Source organism: Nelumbo lutea, chromosome 1, assembly GCF_056320005.1.
Source record: "Nelumbo lutea isolate HS-2025 chromosome 1, American lotus-T2T, whole genome shotgun sequence".
In the NCBI taxonomy this organism is placed as follows: domain Eukaryota; kingdom Viridiplantae; phylum Streptophyta; class Magnoliopsida; order Proteales; family Nelumbonaceae; genus Nelumbo; species Nelumbo lutea.
The window spans coordinates 36,314,827-36,332,500 of record NC_142684.1 but is presented as its reverse complement, the minus strand read 5'-3'; the positions used below and the strand labels follow the sequence as shown (position 1 = coordinate 36,332,500).

At 38.6% G+C, this 17,674-nt stretch overlaps 1 protein-coding gene across 2 annotated transcripts in view; it reads left to right on the top strand.

Annotated features, from left to right (window-relative positions):
* Positions 1-696: 696 nt before the first annotated feature.
* LOC148874279 (uncharacterized) overlaps positions 697-17,674 on the top strand; it is a 41,319-nt gene continuing 24,341 nt past the window's right edge. Inside the window, exons 1-3 of one of the 2 annotated variants that reach the window (XM_088963506.1) lie at positions 697-1,020; positions 1,504-1,630; positions 15,684-15,851. In XM_088963506.1, coding sequence (XP_088819632.1) covers positions 833-1,020; positions 1,504-1,630; positions 15,684-15,851 — 483 coding nt within the window. In that variant the 5' untranslated portion in view covers positions 697-832. The remainder of the gene's footprint in view (positions 1,021-1,503; positions 1,631-15,683; positions 15,852-17,674) is intronic. The other variant, XM_088963507.1, reaches the window with a different exon arrangement.

Genomic DNA, 17,674 nt, shown 5'->3' with positions numbered 1-17,674 from the left:
TTTCTTGCCTTGGTGGATGTTTCCCAACAAATGCTATAAATTTTATTATTAATATTTATATAATAATAAGATGAATACAAGTTATATTTATTTATTAAAAATTCAGGTATATATTAACTTGTATACATAATAAATATTATCTAAATCTATATAATAAATATTAACTAATAAGTATTAGTACATACATACACATTTTAGTTCTTATATTATTTTTCAATGGTTACTAATTATATCCCGATACTTATTATAAATCATTAAAAAATGGTTTTTATGTTTAAATATATTAGTTATACTCACATAAAACTCATTTTTATTATTATTGATACCTTTTTTGGATTTTCTAATGTATTCATGCATATCTTGATTTTTCATCCATATTTATCTCGATATGTCTTTTAAAATTATCTTTCCCATATACCTTGCCTTTTTTATATAAACTTTGAGTTTAACTATGTCACATCAACATTTTTCTATTATTTTATTAATTGTTTAACGGATTGTAAATTATGTCATGTGCATTTTTAGACTAACGATGGCCTTTTCTAGTTAGTCTGAAGAGTAAATTGGCCCCTTAAATTAAATTATAATAGGGTGAAAACGGCCCTAAAATCACCGCATCTCCGTTGAATAACAAGTTAACAACACAAAGCACTACGTATGTTATAAATGCACGGAGGGATGGAAGTTGGAACTGTGAGGTCGGTGTGGGGACTCCAATGTCAAACCCAGTCCTGGATGGTACCTCGGAACCGAATCGAACCGACCCATCCTCATTTTAAGTATACAGGAAACGAGGTCAGATTCAGCGACCTCTCTCTCAGTCTCTCTAGCGATGGCTCTGAAGTTTTTGAACAAGAAGGGATGGCACACGGGGAGCCTCCGGAACATAGAGAACGTCTGGAAGGCGGAGCAGAAGCACGAAGCTGAGCAGAAGAAGTTGGAGGAGCTCCGCAAGCAGATCCAGGAAGAGAGAGAGCGCTCTGAGTTCCGCGTCCTGCAAGAACAGGCCGGCCTCGTCCCGTATGTCTCTTTCTTCTTTTGCATTCCTTCCCTTTAAGTACTGTTAAGGCTTTGTGTCTTCAACGTATTTCCATGTGATTTATTTGCTTATTATGGAATTTATTAATTTCTAATATTTAATTCCTGCAAACCAAGGTATGACCCTCTGTATATCTATCTGTCGGGCTTTTCAATTCCGCCATTTGGATCCAGAGTAGAATTATCAATTATAAAATTAGATACTTCTAAGCTGCCCAGTTCCGGGTTTTAGTTTATTTCAAAATTCCATGGCTAGGCATTTTAGTTGCACTTAATTGGGCGGATTGAATTTGAATTCTGTATCCACGCCGTTGATCCAAATACACGCTTGTAATCTCCCCTTTGTTTTGGCTCAATTTCTTCCTGGTGTAACCGGTTCCTGGAATTGATCTTCTTATTACTTAACTTACCAGTGAATTGTTTTTTTTCTTTTTTTTTTTCTTTTTATTTTGTTTCTTTTTTCAGGAAGCAAGAGCGGTTGGATTTTCTGTATGAATCGGGATTGGCAGTGGGAAAGGGCAGTTCTGATGGATTCAAGGCGCTTGAAGTGTTTCCTAAATCAGAAACTGATGCAACTTCATCCTCCTCCAAGGTGTGATTTCCAAATATCTTACTTTTAGAATAAAAGAGCCATCATTCTCTGACATTTATCTAAAAATTCAAAACGAAACTATTGTTTTCCTAAACTGATTATTTTTATGGTTCTGATAAAACTGGATTTAATGGATCATCAAAGGAAGTAGTTGATCATTCTTCTTGATTTACATGGAAATTTGAAACATACTTTCTGTTTTCCCTTAATTGATCTATTTTAAGTTCTGATGGTAGTTATATTGGGATGAGAGGCCATTGCTTGGTACAATGATAAAATCATGGGCTGACAAGTGTGGGAATGAGGGTGCTAGTCTTGAATCTTGACTATCCACTTTGTGAAAAAAAATGCCAAAGTTTAGATTCGTATCCAGTCCACCCTTCCAATACTCCAAATAGCCAGTACCAACATTGGGTATAGTGTTGGAATAAATTATAGCTAGGTTCCTTCTCTAATCCGAGTAGATATTTTCATATAACTCTTTCAAAATGGAAATAAAAACCTATAACTTCTAGAGCATAAACTTAACTGATGAATAGATTTTTATATACTTAAATCCTACAAAGTCTGATTCAAGAAAATGGTAGTATGGCCATAAAAAGTTAATCCATTAGCTATTGGTGATTTAACTCTTCTCATCAACATAAAAGAGCTTTGTGCTTGGTTTACTCTTTTAGTAAAGACTTTAGGCATACAGGCACTTGAGCAGTGTAGTCAAAGTGTCATCTAAGTGTTGATTAGGCAATTGCCTAAGTGCTTAGGAAGCCTATTGCCAAGGTAAATAAATGGGTGATATGGTGTTATAGATATATACATCTTAATGTGGTCACATAAGTAACTCTTCCCCTATATATATTTATATCAGTGTTTATCCTATTTTAGCTTGATTGGGGTGTAAATAAAACTAAAAATTAGGGTTCTTAATCCCTGTGTGTGTGCTTGTGCATGTGCTTTACTTTGAAGTGGGGAAGCTATTCAGATTTTTTTTTTCATTTTTCTAAAATCAGTTTTAAGTCGTCATTTTAAATTATTTAATAACTTAATTTGTAGTTTCAAAATTTATAAGTGAAATCTATGCTCACCATTAGGTTGTCTGCAGGGTGCTTCACTGTCACATATTTGTTGCCTCATATAATCTTACTAGTATTGTTTTAGTTATCAGGAAATGACAGATGCACTAAAGTGTAAAAGAGGGAAAGAGGAAGGGGGAAAGGATGTTTTACCTTCTTCCTCACTTGCATTCGGGTTTTGGATGGTTATGATGATGATGACTTGCACTTGGGCTGGGCTGTTGCTTAAGCCATTCTTCTGAGGAAGAAAGGCTGGTTGTCATCTGATTTGGCTATGACTGGGATAAAACCTGCATGCAGGAATACATCTCAAGAGGTGGAAAACTTCAAGTAAGCAGCGAGTGACAGAACCTAAATGATCAAAAGCTCCTTAATGATTCATAAGTATGATTTGACAAGGGGGTAGGTGTTGCAGTGAATCACAGTGAGCGTTCAGTGTCATTGGATGACATGAGTGTGGAGGTAGAAGTGGAAAGGTATTTACTGGTATATAACCTTGGTGATTATTATCAAAGTGCTTATGATTTAGCTAAGGATGGATTAGGGGTTTCTAAGGTTGACCTTTTCAAAAATGAGGTTGCAATAGACGAGGTGGATTGTGATAGAGCTCCAAGGTGAGGGATGTGGGATGTGGCTGATGTGAGCTCTGATGAGTTGGGAGACCGGTCTGGTGTAGGCGAAGAATTAGAGGTGGGGGGTAAGATGAATTCTCAGGAGTTAAGAGAGAGTTGAGATTTCTGTAGGCAGGTGGGCGTTGATTTGGGTTGTTACAAGGTTGCAATATAAAGGTCAATCTTCAGGTGGTACTAATGGATGGATATCATACCAAGTATTAGAAGATTGTTTTTCAAATGAAAATAGAATGAGCAATGTAAAAAGATTTAATAATCATAAGAATACTCGATTGGTTTTTATAGAAAAAGACTTCTATTGTTTGTAAATTGGTTTGTGGGGAGCTGATCCTTGCAAGAACTTTAAAAAGGTTTATAGGAGGAAAGGTTTGAGGGATTGATGCCAGATTGTTGAGTTTTCTTCTGAACATTGATTGTGAATCATATGGATGATGCTGCAAAATGGAAAGGCTGATGGTGATTCAATGTCTACTAGAAAGGAGATTCACGACAATGATCTTTTTGCAACAAAAGGAGAGACTGGCATTGGTGAGGAATGAGATAAATTTAACAAGGGTGATCAAGAAGGAAATTCAAATCTGTAAGAGCTTGGGACTTTTCTTTCTAGGTGGAGAGGAACTTGCTAGAAGAACTCTTATGGAAATAAATAAAGAGATTATGGTTGATGTGAAGTATTTTAATTGTGTTTGGCCAATGGGTTTGCTGGTGGATAGGAAGCTGTAACTATTTAAACCTTTTGGGTTGGTCATGTACTTTGTTTTTTGTTGACAGAACTAGTGTAGGTCTTGGTTAGTGTATGGTTGCCTGGTGTGTGTTCAAGAGTTTGTTGGGAGGTGAGATGTATTTGGCTTATGTAGATTTTGGTTAGTGTTTCCAATGTTGTGTTTTTGGAATGGTGGGTAGACCTGTTCATGGGCCGGGCTTGGACTGGGCTTTGTCTATGTATCAATAGAATACATTTAGGCCCAAGCCCGAGTCTAGACTGAGTGCCCGACCATCGGGACTAGGTCTTGAGCCCGGCCAGAAATTTGTAAATAGAAATTTTTTTCTTTTTTATTCAATAATAAGTGTTTTATTTATATTAAAAACCTTCAAAACTCAAAAATAATAACATATCACTATTACTTGAAAATAGAGAAGAAGAACAAAGAAAAAGTATTGTATATGCATTTTTTATTAAATAAAATATATATTTTATTATTTAATTTATAGTATCAAGTCGGGCTCGGGCTAGGCTTTTATGAGAAATCCCTAGCCTGGCCCGAAATAAGTCGGGCCCGATGCCTTAGGCCCGGGCCCAAGCCCAAGCCCATAGGCCTAAAATTATGACCAAGACCGACTTATAACGGGCCAGGCCGGGCTGATCCATCGGGCTACTCGGCCCATGAACATGTCTAATGGTGGGGGTGTCTTATATGTGGTGCTTAGGCTGCAAAACTAGTATACTATAGTTTCATGGATTCTCCTAAACGGATGGAGTGTCGGACTCCAACACTCAATGGATTCTTGGAAGACACTTTTAGTGACATTTTTCTTCTTCTCCTTGTTTTTTTTTATATAACTTTAGAATTTTAATATAAAAGCATCAAAGTGTACAAGCAATACAAGCAACCATAGGAGAGGAGCAAGGTGCATCTCTCACAATATTGAATAACTGATTACAATTAAGCCTAATACAAAGATTCCTTGTTAACCCCTTGCTTTGCTAAGAAATCAGCCATCCCATTTTCTGATCTTCAAACCCATTGTATCCTTAGTGTCATATTTATGGTTATCCATTTGAATCTCTTAAACATATATCTATAATCCCACACTACTAGTTGTGGATTCATCCACCCCACCACCAGCTCAGAATCACCTTCAATAATCAAATTCTCCAAATTCAGTTGTTGAACAACATAAAATAGATATGATACCATGTTAAACAACATAAAATAGCTTTGATACCATGTCAACTAACACAAAATAGAATGGAAAACCAAGGAAAAAATAAGAAGAAGAAATAAAGAGAACACCTAGATTTTACATGGTTCGACTTGGTAGCCTACATCCACGGGAGGAGAGGAAAAATATCCACTGTGAGAACAAGAGATACAACTCTCTCTCTCACTCACTTACTCACTCTCACTCCTCAAACCCTAATCTCACACAACCACCAGCTTAAATAATAGACCGAAATATATCAAAATTACAAAGAAGCCCCTTTTTCTCCCATAAATACATATAGGTCCCCATTTTATCAATATTACAAATATACCTAAATACAACAAAATACAATATTTCTCTCAACACGCCCCCTCAAACTCAAGGTGGGAAAACCAGCTTGAGTTTGCAAGTAAGGATGTTGAATGGAAATAGGTTTACTATTGAAGTAGCAACAACCATGAACCTTGAGATGTTGAAGGGACCTTTAAAGCACAGTTCACCAATACTCACGTGTTCACCAACAAATTTATCACCACACCACAAACCCCAACTCACAAACATCCACAACTTGAGGCATCACAACCGCTTTTCCAACTCACAAAACCACTACCAACAAATAACCATAGCTTGAGGCATCAAAGCCTCTGTACCAATTCACAAAACCACCACCGACAAACAACCACAACTTGAGGCATCACAACCTCTTTTCCAACTCACAAAATCACAAACAGCCACAACTTGAGGCATCAAAGCCCCTTTTCCAACTCACTAACTCACAAAAAACAACCACAATTTGAGGCATCAAATCCCCTTTTCCAACCAACCACTAAACAATCACAACTTGAGGCATCAAAACCCCCTTTTCAACCAACTAACAAACAACGACAACTTGAGGCATCAAAGCCTCCTTTTCAACTCACAAAGCCAACACAAACTCACAAAATACTGCATCTTGATGCTAGTAGTAGACTACTACATGAAGAGATTGTTGGAAGGGTTAGAATCCATCTTATGGATGGTCAAACCATGCTAGATGGCTTGGCGAAATTTCAAAAATTTTCTAACCCTTCTGGGAACTGATTTCCTAGTGTTTTGAAAAATTGTATTTTTCCGAATCGATCTTCCACTGAACCGGACCGAATTTGAAACCAAATAAAAAAGGGAGATTGTACTTGATATGGATACCACAAGCGTAGATCCCAAGGTGGAAGTTCATGCCTAAATCAGTCATAAAACTAGCCTCCACTGAAGATAGCGCAGTGTATGGGTGAAGCTGGTTTAGCAACACTGTTTTTAGCAAAATTGCTATCCAACTTGCTTGGATCAAATGGGGTGAGTGAGCTTGATGTTCTTCAATGTTTTTCTTGCAAAAACTAGAAGAAAAACTGATAAAAAATCAGTTATGGGAAGCCTAGGTCGAATTAGGGTTTCTTGGGAGACAAGAGGAAGAAGAGAGCGGAAGAGAGTGAAGAGTCATAGCCTAGTTCGCCATCTTCTCTTTTGGCTCCTTATGGAGCACTCTCCTAATCCAATTCTGAGATTATCCAAATCTGATTTGGATTTGAACTCTATTAAGAGATAAGCCTTGTCATCTTAAGAGGTTAGGTGCTCCATACCCAATACTAAACCCAAATTCGACCAAAAGCAAGTTGTCATGTAACTGCTTAATTGATCTTATTAATTATGGGCCTTTGGCCCATTTTCTTCAAAGGCTCACGACCCAAGGTGTTACATGAGTCTATATGGGTTTGGCCCTACCCCTGAAAGAGGTTAGGCCAAATTCACTGCTCAAGGTAGTGAACCCCTGACCCAATCAACATTGGTTCAATTTGGGCCAAACATTTACACCTAAATGATCATTGGATTCATCCACTCTATGAAGACCCAAGGATAATGGACTCATGTAAGACAAAGCCCATTAGGTAATTAACCCTGTAATGGTCTTTTACACTTAACCTCTTGGCCCATAATAATCAAAACACTGCCCGACAGGGAAGGACCTCTCCCCTGGCCACAAGATGTAGTGTCACACTCTCTAATCGGATGGATCCCAGGATTAAAACCTTTTGTAAACCTTTTTCATAAAATAATAGTATATGGCATATAAATATATTTTGCAAAACCAGATTTCAAACATAGGTGAAATCCACTACCGACAGTTTAGGTTTTCATCAAAGAGAGTGTAAGCCCTGATATTCACTTTGTCCGACAAAAGGGCTGATCCTATCACTGTGATCACCCACTCAGTTGAATTCTTGGACTTTCCCAACATACCCAGGTATTTGACTCTTGATGGATCTCACAGGTTGGCATATCAAAGACAACCCAGTCCAACACCTAGTGCGGTACCACAATCAAGTTTGAGATTATGTGCAAGTTTCTAGTTTTGCTCATCTATCTCCAAGGTCCAGGGCATAACTGGAAATTGGTCCAGGTTTAGTGCTTTTGATAAACACCCACTAGCTATGCTTGGGATCTAACCCTAGCAGTTGAGACAAGATGCACCAACTCCTTGGCAACACACCAGTGTCAGCCTTTCCATGATAAACTCTCCAAGTCTATTCAGTGGCTGAGAACATTCTAAACTAACACAAGTCTCATAAGTGTCCAGTTTAAGGGATAATACACAGAAACATACCATTATTAACATGAAACAACAATGTGCCTTATTCATTTATAGATAAATGTTTATATACATCATTCTGATTGGAGATAAGGGCATATACTGTTTAACAGAGACTTTGTAGTACTCGACTACTACCTCAATTGAACATGAAATAGCAGCAACGGAACATCTTCACACCAATCAGAACACCTGCTTTCATACCATGTTAAACAATATAAAATAGCTCTGATACCATGTTAAACAACATAAAATAGCTTTGGTACCATGCCAACTAACATAAAATAGAATAGCAAACCAAGGAGAAAATAGGAAGAAGAAATAGAAAGAATACCAAAGATTTGATGTGGTTTGGCTTGGTAGGCTGGTAGCCTACATCCACGAGAGGAGAGGAAAAATATCCACTATGCGAACAAGGGATACAACTCTCTCTCTCTCTCTCTCTCATTCTCATACTTCCTCAAACCCTAATCTCACACAACCACTAGCTTAAATAAGCAATAGATCGAAATATATCAGAATTACACAGAAGCCCTTTTTCTCCCATAAATAATATAGGTCCCCATAATTTATCAATATTATGAATATACCCAAATACAACCAAATAAAATATCTCTCAACAAGCTCTTTTACAATTTCATCCCTAGAAGAACAGCCATGAACTCAGACCTCATAGGATCCCCCACACCTGCTGGTCTTGAGAAAAGCAACAACATTACCAATTCTATCTCTAAAGACTCCTCCTACTCTATAAGGGCCTGGGTTTCCCTCGCTACTACTATCAAAATTTAGTTTAATAAAGTCATTAGTAGGAGGCAACCAAAGAGAGAGAAGTGGGTCTTTTGTTACATAACTTATGGCCACCTCTCCAGTTTATCCAAATATCATCATAGGAAAATTGTGAAAACATGTCTTGTGTTCTGAGCTAATGTATCACCCTGTTCATAACACATTGCATTACCGCTTCCTTCTCTCCTTATCTGAAAAGATTTGGTTCTATTCTTCCCTAGTCCAAATTAGTGCAGCTCTTGTACATCCCCAAGGGGGTTTGCCTCTTTTTATAGGCCACCTAAAAGTAGATGGATCAAATAACCTTTTAACCTCTAGAGGTCAAGACCATTTGCTTCCAAATAGGGAAAAAATCATATTTCCAAATGCATGCAACAAATGGACAAGAGATTAGTAGGTGGAAGCAATTCTCACCATCAGCTTTGTAGAATATGCACCAGTTCAGGGATGCATAGAGAAAGGGTCTTCTGTTTTGCAGATTATCCATAGTATTGATTTTTCCATGATAGACTTCCCAACAAAAAGCACCAACTTTTTTTTGGGGGTGTGGGGGGGTTACATCAAACTTACTTTGAAATGGAACTACTAGGGGAGGAGCAAAGAGAATAGAGGAAAGAAGCACACGAAAAGAGACCATTGGGATGGTGGGGCCTAAATGCACTTATCAGGTGAAGAAGAATCCAAACGAATATTGTCAAGAGTTTTTTTTTTTTTTTTTTTGATGGGTAACAGTAACTTTCATTAAATTAATGGGAGTTTAGTATAGCTGTCACCTTCAAAAGCCAGGTGACCCCTCAAAATAAGCAATTACAAACATGCCCAAAAAAGATTTCCCCTACTGACTCCTTGCTTTGCTAAGTTATTGACCATTGCTTTGACTGATCTCCTAGTCCATTTAAAGTGTGCTCCAAGATCCCTTGTTAGGTACAATATTTCTCTTACAGGCTGTCTAAGGGACCAAGTGCCCAAACTTTTTGTTTGCATCCAACCTACTACCAGTTTAAAATCTCCCTCCACTTCTAACTGTTGAAAACCCAGTTGTTTAGCCATTCTGAGCCCCTGTAGGAGTGCCAAAACTTCTGATCTATGTGAGTCCCCCACACCTATCGGGCCAGAGAACATGGCCATTACTTTTCCTTCCCCATCTCTAAACACCCCCAATTCCAGAGGGGCCAGGATTACCTATGGGAATGCCATCAAAGTTTGATTTCACAACCGAATTTAAAGGAGGGGACCAATCCTCTTGAAGAGTTAAAGAAGAGCAGGAAGAGCTTGCTACTGTGCTCAACCTCTACTCAAGTCATCTACGAAGAAACCCTTGAATAGATTCAAAGATTTCAAGCAGTGTATGGCCTTGATGGTGATCCCTTCCATGAGTTCAGGTGCTGTTTATTCTTGACCTTGGAAAATTCTGTTATTTCTCTCTTCCCACACTGCCCAAATAATTGCTGCCCTCATTGTTCTCCACATCACCCTTCATCTTTTCTTTGGTTGTTGGAAGAAGCTCGATTCAAAAAGACCCACCAGGCCACCACATTTGTGGGAGCAGTCCACCTACACCCAAAGAGAAAGGAAAACCACTCCCAAATAAAGAGTTTGCAGGAAAACCACTCCCAAACAAATCTGGTCAAAAGTTTGCAGTAAAACAACCATTAAAGTAAGCTCAACATCTCTCATACCCCTTCTAAAACCAAAGTCCCAGTTAACATTGAGAGAGGGTAAGGGGATAGAGAGAATCTCAAAATAGGTTCCTGTTTGTACAAGAGAGTACAAAGCAGGAAAGGCATCCTTAATGGGAGTGCTATTGTTATTTGGGGAAAGAGTATTTAAGTCAAGTTCAACAGCAGAATTTTTTTCTTCCTGTTCAAGTTTCAAAGGGAGCAGGAAAGAAAGGATAGTTTGGAGCTGCATCCCCTTTGCCATATGTGGGTCCTATGGAATGAAAGAAATAGAAGACTTTTTGAAGACCAATCTAAAAGAATTGAAACACTTGTGGCACTGGTTGGGAATCTAGTAGCGAATTGGGTTTGGATGCTACCATATTTTGATTAAATCAGTAGATCAGAGATGGGGGAGAATTTCTGGAATGTTAAATTTAGTTGCTATAATTTGGTTCAGATTTTGTTCTTAATTTAGAGTTGATATGTTGTGTTTAGTGAGGTACCATCTTGTCGATTGTTACTCACTGTTTTTGATTAATGAATTTTCACTTGTTCTTCAAAAAAAAAAGAAGAATCCTCCCAAAGTAAAAAATTTTGACCAAAGCATGCATCATATTGTACAAAGTTTAGAAATCGAGGAAGAATGCTGCAGATAGCTTGTTAAGATTGGAGAATGCGAGGAGATGCCCCAAGGAGTGGCGAGGAAAATTGAAAAAATCATGAGAGATTTTCTATTGGAACCAGGAGAGACTAAGAAAGATCACTTGTTAAGATAGGAGAAGGCGGTAAAGCTGAAAGTAGGAGGTTTGGGAGTTGGAAATGTTAGAATGAAAAATATGGCTTTGTTAAGCAAATGAATTTGGAGGTTCTCCAAGGGAAATGAAAAATTGTGGCACAAAGTTATAGAAAGTATCCACGGGCTGTCAAACAATGGATGAGATGCTGGTTGTTTGCATAGAGCCACTTTGGCTGCTCCTTGACATGATACCCTTCCAGCCTTCCTCAACCATGTCAGGTGTGATTTGGCCTCGGGTCAGAAAATTAGATTTTGGGGAGATGTTTGGGTTGGGGAGCACCCTCTATCTGAGATCTTTCCATCCCTTTTTACCCCCTCCAGCCTTAAAGGTAGACTTGTGTTCAAGTTCTTTTCCTAGCACTCTTCGCCCTCTAGGCTTAATAATTGGAACCCTGGGTTTACTAGGAATCGTGGAGTCTGAAATATCTAGTGTGTCAGATTTGTTAAGCTTGTTAAATTCAGTGGTTTTGGAGGAAGATCATACATATACTAGGTTTTGGGCTCCTAACTTTGTAGGGCTTTTCTCATGTAAGTCTTTCTTCAATACCCTTGTTGCCTCTTCCTTGTCTCCTATTTTTACCAATAAACTTTGATTATATTAATTGAGTGAGAAAAGATAATGCAGTTTTGATTTGGTGGTTATGATATCATCCCCACAATCAACACTGTGTCTGTGTTACAAAGATGCCCAAAACAATTACTCCCTTTCTACCCCTTGTTTGGCAAGGGAGTCAACTAAGCCATTTGCACTCCTAACCCATTTGAATTCAACACCTGTCTCTCTTGAATACTTCTCTATAAACATTCTTGAAGGTCCAAGAAATATTTCTGTTAGATCTTGCCTAAGAAATGATTACTTCTGACTTCTGAGTCCCCTTCCACCTCCAATTGATTGAAGCTCAATTGCTTAGCTAGTCTGAGACCTTGTAGTAATGCCAACAATTCAGCTTTTATGGAGTTAGCCACACCAACTGGTCCAAAGTAAAGAGCCAACAATTTGCCTTCTGAATTTCTTATTGCCCCACCAATACCTGCCATGCCAGGGTTACCCAAAGAGCTGCCATCAAAATTCAGCTTTACTTAACTGCCTCGTGGAGGTTTCCATTCTATTTTTATTCTATCGTTGACTCTAGAGGAAAATGCTATCTCCTTCCAATTCCTTAGAATATCAATCACTGTAAGATTCTGAAAGCAATCCAAAGTTTTAATCCAGAATGCTACCTTCACTTTTATTGTCTCTATTACCTCCTCCACAAGTCTACTTTTGTCATTAAAAAATTCTGTTATTCCTCTCCTCACCCAAATAGTTGCACCCTTAGTAACTTTCTATGTCAGTCTTCCTCTTTTCTTTGGTTGCCTTAGGAATTTGAGCTTGAAAATGTCTGCCACCTCTTGGGGAGGGATCCAGCTACAACCGAAAAGATCATAGAAAAACTCCTAGATATGTTGAACAAAGGGGCAGGGGATTAATAAGTGGGGTAGGGTTTCTCCACTTTTCCTACACAAAAAGCACATATGAGGAGAGAGGCAACAATGAGGCCTTATTTTTTGCAGCACACCACATTTGGGGTAGGGCTTCCCCGTCTCCTTTCTCTGTGAAGGAAATTTGATATCCCTCCATTCCACCAGAAGTTAGTGCCTTCCATTGGGAAACGTTTCATGGTTGTATAAGCACTTGTGATATGATCCAAAGGAAAAGACCAAACTGGTGCTTGGCCCCCAGCTGGTGTTTTTATGTAAGTTGAATGGTGAGACTGCTCTTCATCTCTTAATCTCTTGTCCTTTTGTTGGCTGTATTTGGAAATGGTTTTCTTCTCTTTTTGGGTGGACGTGGTCCCCTCCTGTTAGCTTGGAAGGATTTTTTAGCCTGTCTGCTTTTAGTTGCACAAAGAGGAGGGGTAGAACCTTGTGGAGATGCATGAGAGCAGTGGTGGTATGGTTGGTATGGGATGAAAGAAATCAAAGGATCTTTGAAGGCAAAAAAAGAAGCAAGGAAGCTCTGATAGAGGTAATTACCCTAAGAGTGGCACACTGGATTAGAACCTTGAACCTCTTCTCTGGATTCAAGGTTGACAATTTTTTTCTGGTCTTGGGGTGCAATAGCTGATTCTTCCTCTAGAAGGCAAAAAGCCTTTGCAGTTTGATCATCACCAAGTTGTGGTTGGAAGAAGCTGAATTTTGATGGTAGTTGTGTGGGTAATCTGGGACAATTAGGCATCAGTGGTGTAATAAGGGATGAGAAAGGAAATATACTCTCATTGTATTCAGATTCAATTGGGCAAGGTGATGTACTCTCAGATCAGAATTCTTGGTAGCAGTTTTTTGGGGTGGAGAAAGCAAAAGAATTAGGTATTGAAAGATTGATTATAGAAGGTGACTCAAGAACAGTTGTGAGCTGGCTAAAAAAGGAAATGGAATAACTTGGAATATAAGGAATGACTTCAGACGGTTCAAGTGGCCATCAAAAGTAATGATATTTCAAGTCAATTGGGTTAGGAGATCTGCGAACAATTTGGCAGATGGTTTTGCTAAGCAAGGGGTTCTGATACAGTGTATGTATTGGGCTCATTTGTAATATTTTGGGATACTTGTATCCCATTGGGCCTGTTGTATCCCTTCACAACTTCTTGTTGTACCTCTTTTATCTTAATTTAATGAAATCTTTTCTGTGTTGCTAATAGAAAAAATGCCATGGATAGCTTTCCTAGGGGAAGCCAAAGTTGCCTGATTAGACACACCAGCATCCCAACCATTGTCCAAACAGCCGCGATCCTTTCCACCACCTTGTACCACAACCTCTCTCTTTCACTAGGCCATCTCCACAACCATTTCCCTAGGAGGGCTACATTCTTCTTCCCTACATTACCTATACCCTATCCACCTTGATCTTTGTTCCTACAAACTATTTCCCATTTGACTAGACCATCCTTCTTTCCTTTTCCCAATTCCCACAAAAAACCTCTCTTGTAACTTCTTTGAGTCATTTTGGGGAATCCTAAAAACAGATAAAATAGTACACTGACAAATTTGCAAGAGTGGACCTTATTAAAGTTAATCCTGCCTCCCTAAGAAATATTGTTCCTTTTCCATGCTGTTAATCTTTTTGCAAACCTCTCTACAATCGGATTCCCAAAACTACTTTCCCTAGGGTTTGCTTCTAATGGGGGACCTAGATAGTTCAAAGGCAAAGGAGTGATAGTACACCCTAAAGAGACAACCATGGAATGCAACTCACCATTTGATATATTGATCCCTGCCACACAACTTTTTTCAATATTTTTTTTTTCAAATTTGATATATGGGAAACTGCTTATCACTTATTAATCTTTTGTTCATTTATCTGTTGTATTTGGGATTGGTTTTTCTCTCTTTTTGGTTGTAGGTGGAATACTCCTGTTAGTTTGGATAAGCTGTTTGATTGAAATACTGAGGCTGCACCTTATGCCTCTGTTTAGGAAATGGTGGGCTAAATGGTGAGGGTTATTGTGGACTAAATTGTAATTCATACTTTGTAACTGAGGCTGCACCTTGTGCCTCTGTTTGCGAAGCCTTCAGTGTATAATTCTATTATTTTGTTTCCAATTAATCAATTGCCATTTATCAGAAAAAAAAACCTATAATGGTGAGGATGGCAAATTGGGTCAAAATGATAGAGACATTTTCAGACTTGAATTGGAGAGCAGTGGCTGGATCCTTGAGAGCAAAGGGCAGTAAGGAGTTGGTCTATTACATATATAGGTTTTATTAATTTAAATTAATGGAAGCAGTTTTGGAAACCTGGGACCTTTAGGAATTGAAGGGTTTCTTAGGGATGTGAAAGGAGAGATATGTGCGATGTTTTCAGGACCAATTAGGGAAAGGAATTCCACGAGGGCAGAGCTTTGGCAGTAGTAGTGGTGCAAAAGGCTAATGGAGTTGGGGGTGGATAAGCTAATAGTTGAAGGAGGTTCAAAAACTGTGATAAGTTGGTTTCTGAAAACACAGGAAGTGGCATTGGCATTGAACAGAACTGAAAAATAGGAGGCAAAGGTTAGAACACTAAATTTCTAATAAATTTATCCTGTTATTCATTAAAAAAGGGATATGGCATTGAACAGAACAGAATGGCAAAATAGGGTTCATGTAGCTGACCCCATATATGGGGTCTAGGGGTGTGTGGACTGGATATGAACCTAACCTTTGCCTCCCTCTCACGGTGGCCTTCTTGCACTTGTCAGCCTGAGGTTTTACCGTTATATCAAGCAATAGCCCCTTCTTTTGATATTTATAAAAAAATAGCCCCTTCTTTTGGTAATGTACCATTTGCTGTTTAAAAACATCAAGTTTAGATTTACAAGTGTTTCGGTTTCACTATGTAAGTTACAAAGAGAAGCTTAGTTGCTTTAGAACTTTTGATCTTATCCATGTGATTCTAAGCTAGCTCTGTCCAAGATATGCAGTTTCTTGTTTTAACTGGTTTTTTGTTCTACCATCCTTGACATGTAGCTTAGGAGGCATGGTTTTCTTGTTCATGTTTCCCAGCAATGCTGATTAATCTGTAATGTTGTCTGTTTCAGCAACAGACATCTGTCCCAGGAGCTCTTTTTGAGGAGAAGCCTCAATCTGCGAATGATGCTTGGAGGAAACTTCACTCTGATCCGTTGCTTCTAATTCGGCAGCAAGAGAAAGAGGCCCTTGCTCGAATTAAGAACAATCCCATCCAAATGGCCATGATTCGCAAATCTGTAAGTCCACTCTTGACATTGTCTCTTCTTTCCCCTCTTTTTCTTTTGAGCAAGGTAATAGTGTAAAATGTGTTAATATGCTAAAAGACATACATGGTGGGATGTGTAAAGAATAATAATATACAAATAGAAGAGATGCACAACCCTCCAAGCAAGCTGTAACCATACAAGAAAAGCCTATTACCCTGCCTTAGGCAAGCCCTCTGCAATTGAGTTTCATGCCAGCAGGTCCATCTAATATGCATGGACAAAAAGGTGACCTGATATGACAGTGGATACTGTATGAACACATCTATGATGTACTTTATAGTATTAAGCCTTCTATCATATATAAATGGTATGTTCTAACAAATCTTACTAAATAAGTCTGTGTATTGCTAGAAGTTTAATTAAATCTTTCTAGTTTAATAGAGTTTGTTCAGTATCCAAGTAGAAATCACTATTTACTGATTCAGTCAAGTTTCTTGTGAAAGGAAAGAGGGGGAAGATGAAGATTTCAGTAGTTGAGAAGGAAGGAGAAGAAGAAAAGAGTAGGAGGTCAACCAGGATTGTGAAAAATTAACCCTAGCCGCCTACCTCTCATTATATTTATATTTAACTTAAAGATGAAATATTACAAGGATGCTTTTAGTAGGGCGGCTACTAAAATCTGAACAGTCTCAACTTAAAAAAACATAAACTAATGGGCCTAAGGCCCAACAACTTCCTAACTAAATAAAAACAAACCGGACCACTCAACACTCCCCCTCAAGTTGGGAGTAAATGTCACACATTCCCAACTTGTGTAGATCATGCTCTAGCTTGTTCTTTGCAACACCTTTTGTGAGAACATCAGCGAGCTGCAGATCAGAAACAATGTATGGAAGACAAACTTCTCCAGAAGTTAACATTTCTCTGATAAAATGTCTATCCACTTCAATGTGCTTAGTTCGGTCATGCTGGACTGGGTTATGGGCAATGTTAATTGCTGCCTGGTTATCACAATATAGCATCATGGGTTTTTCTGCCTGTACACCAATTTCTTCTAACAGAGAACGGATCCAAAGAAGTTTTGAAACTCCATGTGCCATGGCCCTGTATTCGGCTTCGGCACTTGATTTTGCCACCACTGTTTGTTTCTTACTTTTCCATGAGACTAGGTTACCCCCAACTAGGGTGCACACTCCTAAAGTTGATTTCCTGTCATCAAGGCATCCTGCCCAATCTGCATTTGTATAAGCCTCTAGTTTCAACTGTCCATGATCAGTAAACAATATGCCTCTGCCCGGGTGTCCCTTCAGATAAGCAAGAATCCTGTCAACTGCCTCCCAATGCTGGACTCGTGGAGCATGCATGTATTGACTTATTACACTCACTACATAGGAGACGTCTGGTCTTGTCATACACAAGTATAGCATCCGACCCACAAGTCTCTGATATCTCCCAATGTCCTTTACTGGTTCACCTTCTAATGCATTGATTTTATGGTTCTGATCAATAGGGGTGCTGATTGCTTTTGTTCGAAGCTTCCCTATCTCTTGAAGAAGGTCCAAGACATACTTCCTTTGAGAGATAAAAATTCCATGTTTCGATCTTGCAACTTCAATGCCTAAGAAGTATCTCAGTTCTCCAAGATCCTTAGTTTCAAATTCATTATGTATGTTCCTTTTCAGACTATCAATCTCACTCAGATCATTCCTGGTGACAACAATATCATCCACATAAACAATTAGGACTGACACCAAGGATCCCCTGCGCTTTACAAACAAAGTGATCGGATTGAGTCAGAGTGTAGCCAAGCAATCAAGGCCTTTCTGAATCTGTCAAACCATGCTTTGGGAGAT